The sequence below is a fragment of the Drosophila gunungcola genome, assembly GCF_025200985.1.
Source record: "Drosophila gunungcola strain Sukarami chromosome Y unlocalized genomic scaffold, Dgunungcola_SK_2 000041F, whole genome shotgun sequence".
NCBI lineage: Eukaryota > Metazoa > Arthropoda > Insecta > Diptera > Drosophilidae > Drosophila > Drosophila gunungcola.
The window spans coordinates 98,312-105,434 of NW_026453196.1; the positions used below are offsets into that span (position 1 = coordinate 98,312).

General features: G+C 41.7%; 1 protein-coding gene across 1 annotated transcript; it reads left to right on the plus strand.

Moving 5' to 3' along the window:
- The first annotated feature begins 4,368 nt into the window (after positions 1-4,368).
- Positions 4,369-5,021, plus strand: LOC128261173 (uncharacterized). The gene is given in 3 exon segments (XM_052994722.1): positions 4,369-4,437; positions 4,490-4,678; positions 4,681-5,021. Coding segments are annotated over 3 exon segments (540 nt in total). The 5' UTR covers positions 4,369-4,427.
- Positions 5,022-7,123: the final 2,102 nt, after the last annotated feature.

Sequence of the window (7,123 nt, forward strand, 5' to 3'; positions counted from 1 at the left end):
AATATACTAGAAATCCCGAAAGCGGGAAAAAGAGAGCGTGGGGAAGGTGGTCTCACACCGATCGAGCAGGCGGTCTCTCGTGCCGGAAAAGTAGAACGGAGCGGACGCGCCTCCCTTAACTCGCTTGCCGGATAATTCGAGTTGCGCCTCGACCGCGCGAAGGCACGCGGTTCGTGAAGAAGTGGACGAGTGATTGTTTTGAGGTTAGTGTATGCAAAATTCCTATCCGTCAAACAAAGGCGGTGTAGCGGACTCGTAGGAAGACAGTAGATAAATAAAAAAGGATAATAATAATAATAATAAAATAGAATAATAAAACAAAGTAAATTCCATGATCGTGATTCTTTTATTTATAGTAGCCTAGCTCCCTTCCTCGTAGTGCATGTGACCTGTACGTGGACATCCATCCCGTCCGGTCTGGTATCCTAACCTCACTCCCCGTAGTATTTGGGACCTGTACGTGGACACCCGGCCCGTCTGGTCCAGTATCTTGGTTCCCCACATCGTAGCATTTGAGACCCGACGTGGACGCCCATCCCGTTCGGTCTAGTATCTTAGATTCCCCCCCCCCCCCCCCTCGTAGTGCATGGGGCCTGTACGTGGACATCCGTCCCGTCCGGTCTAGTATCTTAACCTCACTCCCCGTAGTATTTGGGACCTGTACGTGGACACCCGGCCCGTCTGGTCCAGTATCTTGGTTCCCCACATCGTAGCATTTGAGACCCGACGTGGACACCCATCCCGTTCGGTCTAGTACCTTAGATTCCCCTCCTCGTAGTGCATGTGACCTGTACGTGGACACCCGGCCCGTCTGGTCTAGTACCCTAGTTTTCCTCCTCGTAGCGCATGCGACCGGCACGTGGACACCCGGCCCGTCTGGTCTAGTACAATAGCTTTTCTCTTCGTAGTGCATGTGACCTGCGCGCGGACATCATTCCCGACTGGTCAATCGTACCGCCATCCTTTCACCTCAATCCCCCCTCGTGTCTGACAAACCCTATCCGGCTTGGCCTCGCCCGAAGGTCCAGCCCGGTGGATTTTTGGCATCCGATACATCGAGAACGACTTGCGCGCGACGCAACTCCCCGGTCCTACTCTCGCGAAATAGTATCCTGGCTTGGCCTCGTCCGAAGGTCCAGCCCGGTGAATTTTTGGCCTGCGACACGCGGAAAGCGACTTACGTGTCCCAATCGCGGAAGTGATCGGCGGGACTACCCGGCGTCCCCATACTCGCGAAACCGTTCGTCTGGCTTGGCCTCGCCCCAAGGTCCAGCCCGTGGAATTTTTCACCCAGGGGCAAGACACGGCGTGACCAGCTCCGACACCAACTCTCTCTCCCCCGGCGTCTATGAGAACCTTCGGCGTGACTCCCCAAACGACTCATTCACTCGTTGAATGATACTCTCTAGTCCGGTGTTTCGGTGATTTACAAATTTCTTGTAAAGGACTCCTGGATCTGACTGAGATCTGTACCCCGGCCAGAGAGCATCCTTACAGAACCCAAAAAATGGTGGTGTAAAGAAGCTGAAAAACTTTTTCGTCTAAGAAATGCTGCTAGGCAGAAATTCTACCGCTCCAAAAAGTTTGAAGACGCCCGAAAAACCCTAGAGGCAGAAAAGTCACTTCAAAACTATATAAGTAACAAAAGAAAATCCAATTTTCAATCATTTGTTAATGAAATCTCGGAAAGCCCAAACATCTGGAGTAGTATTAAAAATCTTAAAAAATATAAACAGATAAAACGAACTGGCAACACTTGGTCTGAAGAAGAAGACGAACAGTTTTTACATGCAATTAAAAATACACCATCTACAATAGGAGTCTCTCCCAACCCTAACAGGCATCAGCTATTCCATGTCCGAAATCCGTTTGAGTTAGATGACTTTTTGGAATTTATAGCTTCGAGAAAGCCTGACTCAGCAAGGGGACTAGATAAGTTATCGTATCGAATGATACAAATGCTCTCTCCTGGAAAGAAATCCGAATTATTTCATCTTATTAACAATGTATGGCTGTCAGGCCAGATACCAGAAAGCTGGAGGGAGATAAACGTGGTACCAATTCCAAAAAGAAACGCAGACTCATCAGTTATAAATAACTATAGGCCAATTTGCTTGCTAAGCGTACTTTTTAAGATAACAGAGGGCCTTATTAAACTCAAGTTAGATCATCACATCTCACAAAATAGGCTGCTTCCAAATAGATCTTATGCATTTAGGAAACACAGATCCACATCCATGTGCATAAATGATCTAATAAACAAAGTGCAAGCTCTAAAAGCAGAAGGACTTCAGGTAGTGGCAGCTTGTTTAGATCTGCAAAAAGCCTTTGACTGTGTCGATATAGGAATCTTAGAGACCAAACTCCGAAATCTCAACTTCAATCAACATCACGTTGCCTGGTTATCTGACTTCCTTAGGAAGCGAGTGCTTGTCAAGGGGAAAATTCGCCTTGAAGTTGATAGAGGAGTCTGCCAAGGTAGTTCCCTTAGCCCCACTTTGTTTAATCTATACACTGCAAATCTTCACAGTTTGAATGACGAAAACTGCGAATTGTTTCAATACGCAGATGACTTCTTTCTAGTTTGCTTCGATGCTACCTTTTCAGGAGCAAGGGATATACTTCTAGAAAAAATAGCGGAGTTTGAAACAGAGTGTGGTGAGCTAAATTTATCCTTTAATCCATCTAAGTCCAGCGTTATTCACTTTAATCTGCGCAAACAGTCGCTTCAAGTTTTTTATAAGGGAATCCCAATTAAAGATGTAGTGCAAATCAAATATCTAGGACGAATAGTAGCCGCCAATAATTCTCCATGCGCACACATTGAACACGCAATATCATCTGCAAACAAAACATGTGCATTTTTAAAATTGCTTAGTGGATGCACTTTCGGGGTAAATCCCAGGAAAGGTCTTCTGCTATACAAAGCGTTTGCCAGAAGTAGGCTTGAATATGCATGTTCCTCATTTAGCAAAATGTCCAAAACAGCTATGGATAAAATAAAAGTACAAACTAATTTCAGTCTTAGACGCGTACTCGGCTTAATAAAGTGTACACCGGTACCGATAGTATATCACATGGCAGCGGAGCTTCCGCCCGAGTACAGAATTTGTTTTCAAACGGCAAAAGAATTGATAAAAGTTTTTGCCCATGAGTTGCCAGCCAAAGATACACTTGTATCCAATAGTGAAATTAATACTAGTTATGCCAAACTATATAAAGACTTTAAACATATCCTAGAACAAGTCAAAATATGTGATCCATTACCTGTACATAATAGTAAAATAAGGGTAGACCTAGATTTCTTTAAGGGAACAGCCAAATACAAATGTGATATGAATACAACTAGTATTTTACAAATATTTAAGGAAAAAATGGGATCTCTTAGGAATAGGAACTTTGACATCATTTTCACAGACGGGTCAGTAACAGATAGGTATTCAAGCGCAGCGTTTCTAGTAAATAGCTCGAATTTTACAGCCAGTTACTATACGAACAAGATTCTGTCGTCGCTATCGGCCGAACTGCTAGCGATTGACAAGGCCCTCGACCATGTCGTTTCGGTGGGCATAACTCGCGTAGCCTTCTTGACGGATAGCAGAAACAGCGCAATTGCAATTCTTAAGTCCAGTCACGACAACTACATAAGCTGCAACATAAGAAAGAAAATTGCCAATCATCCTCAACTAGTGGCGGTTGAAATCCATTACATACCCAGCCACTCTGGCATACCCCAAAACGATTTCGTGGACTTGGCTGCCAAAAACGCTCCTTCACACGGTATCTTCACTGTAGTGGGATGGAGCATAAAAGATGCCACAGCTGAAATACACAGGTTAATACAGGAGGACTGGGACAAGGAGTACGCCGAATTCGCTAGTGGTAAACAGCGGGGTTACTGCGAACTCTTTCCAACAACGCTAAACAAACCTTGGTTTAACAACTTGAACTGCAACCTCAGTCCTTCGGGTATAAAAATCATAAACAGATTAATGAGCGGTAACGCTTTTGACAATTATACTTTAAACAAAATGCACGTAGTAAACAATAACAGATGTGACAGTTGCAACGATTTCGATAACGCATCGCACATCATATTCAGCTGTTCCAAATACAACTCTGCAAGACAAAATTACCCAACACTGAAAAAATACCACGACATTTACCATTTCTTTAAACACGAACCAACAAACTCATACCAAATTATAATTGAATATCTGGAAAAAATTAAGATTAGCATCTGAATAACCAACCAGTAACCAAATCAAGAGCTTGGCGATTTCCACGTTCGCGAGGGCGGCCAAATAACTCCACGGCACTTACGGGTGTTGCGGCAACTTAAACCACAAAAAAAAAAAAAACATTTAGGGTATAAATGGTCTTGTACTTCAAACCAAAAACAAAATACAAAAATTTGTCAGCAAAATATGGGCACGTGTAAGAATTTAATGGATAAATACAAACAGATCTTAACAATTTTGTTCCACAGGCAGTCGGGTCATAATACCTTCATACAGTCAACCAAGTAATCAGACGTTACGCGTGATGTTACTAATACGGTCTGCATTTGATCCTCTACGAACAGCTACTACTAAACAAACAATCGTTTTTTCCTCTTCTCGTCACTTAATAAACGTAAATATTGCTTGCGTTAGTAATTGCAATGGGAACAAATACAACTCCCCATCCACCTTAAAGGACAATGCTTGCGATGCCGTATCAAAAAAATTACGAAATGGCAGTGGCGTGTGGAGTCAATACCTGTGGAAGGAGCCTCCAAAAGACTTATTTTTGATGTGAAGGAAACTAAAAAGCGCTTGCTTGGTGTACACCTTGATGTGGAGGCTGTAAATCGTTATAAACCAAAATTTCTTTATTACGGAACATCTTGGGTGTTCTTGGAAAAAAATATGGGTCTTGCAGATACTATTTGCACAATAAGCCCAAAAGTTGGTAATGCACATGAGACACAATTTTTATTACATTGTAATCAGAGCCAGAAGGATAAAGATAACGTCTAATTTTTAACGGTATTAAAAATATTATTAAATAAAATAAAAATATATGATTTTCACTATTTGGCATGTTAAATTGTATAAAACGATTTTCAATTTTAACTTAAAATTACAAACATACCATTTTTTGTCATCTTGCGTGTTTGCCCTAAAAATAGGTATTGCTAGAAATGAAATGATTCAACCCAGACTAATCCTTTATAGCATTTTCATCATAATCTTCAATATATAACTATACACTTTACATAATTCTGCGGATAAGCTTTTATTTTTTGAGTTGCTTCTTCCAAATAAAACATTTTGTTGATAAACGATTTTCAGCCATTTTGGAAAACTATGTTGGTATTTTTTGTGTAGTTTCAATAATACAAAACAATACACTGTTTAGAGCAGACCGCTAGCACCTAGTAAAATGCTCACAGGTGTGCGCTGCACATGCAGGGCTGTTATACAGCTTTGCATCTTTACTGTTCTTCGTATTTCTTATCTCGCTACATTTGTCGCGTTATCTATTCAGCTGAGCTACAGCGAAAACATGTACAAAAATTTGAAGTCAAGCATTTTGCAAGTCAGTTATACAAAATCGCTGCAACTCCGAGACAGCTAATAAAATCAAGAAATAATTTCAGTTGAACCTATCGTGCCTTTAATTTCTGTTTCTAAACTATAGGGTTGCATTTTGGTTGTTTTCCCCATAAACATTTTGGTGACCCCGACGTCGGTTTTTAACATTGTTTAACATCGTTTAAGCAATAACTTATTTTGCATCTCAGTCTTGTGACCGGCCGGCCGTTTGTTTTTTTTTTTTAGCATTTTCGCGCTGTAGAAAAGAAAAACTTTGTTGTGCTGCAAACATTAAACATAAAAGGAATCGCAATTACTTGTTGTTGAACGCGTATTTGCATACATATATGTGTAAATAGCCGTGTATGTGTATGGTCACAAACATTAATTTGCCAAGTCAATGCGCTGTTGCTAGGAAAAATTTCGATAAAAAGAACAAAAACAAAGTCAAAGTTTCCGTTACGTTGTTGGCGACGCTCGGTGCATTAACATTTGCGCGGTAATAGGCATAAGGTGTTTCCTGCTCTCTGAATCCGGTCAGACAATTAAAAAATGGTTAACCCAGGAGACGCGATTCAGCCTCAAAATGATGCTCCCAGTGACATCGAGTTTTACAGAGTCAAAGTGCGTTCCGTTTTGCGGCAGTTACTTGCAATGAAAGATTTCTTAACTGCTGGAGCTAGTGAGCAGTTTAATGAATCTGATGTCGTCGCGCGGCTGGAATGGGTGAACTCTATGAACTTGGAATTCGATTCTGCACAGACTTCGCTGGAAAAACTGGACTTTTCGGAGATTAGTAAAGATACGCGGTTTGAATTTTCCGCAATCTTAATGGATTTAAAGGCGAAACTAAATCGGGCTTTAGCAGCTCTGCGCAAAATGCATTTGCCGGGTTCCACAGCGGCCCGTTCTACATCCTTCGATATTATAAACAATGCGTATCTTTCTTTCAGATTTAGGAAGCCTCGATTGCCAAATCTAGAGATTGCTCGTTTTCAAGGATCGTACTCAGAATGGCCGGACTTTATTGCAACTTTTACCACGGTCATTGGAAATGATGACGAGGTGGCTTTGGAAACCATACAATCGCTCTAGCCCTCAAATGAAAATTATAAAAAGGCTTTAAATTTACTTATTAATCGATTTGATACTTAAGTTTTACACTTTCAGGCACACGTTCAGGCAATATTCGGTTTAAAAGGTGTCGAGAAGGGATCAGCTAAGGGTCTTCGGGAGCTTAGCGATTGGATGAATTCGCATCTTCGAGCAATCCGTACCCTGGCCACCATACTACAAATTCTGGATGGATTTCTCATTCATATCGTGACACACAAGCTGGATCAAAGGACCCGTGAAAAATGAGAAGATGATTTGTCAATCTCTGAGCTATCTACCTAGGCTGCTATGGAGTCGTTCTTGGAGAAGAGAAGCCGGATGATAGAAAACTTGGACCAAGCTGTGGTAATTCAAACACCACACCATCAGGTGGGAAAAGCATGCATAGATATAACCCAAGTGTACTGATTATTTGCCTATTTTGCGAT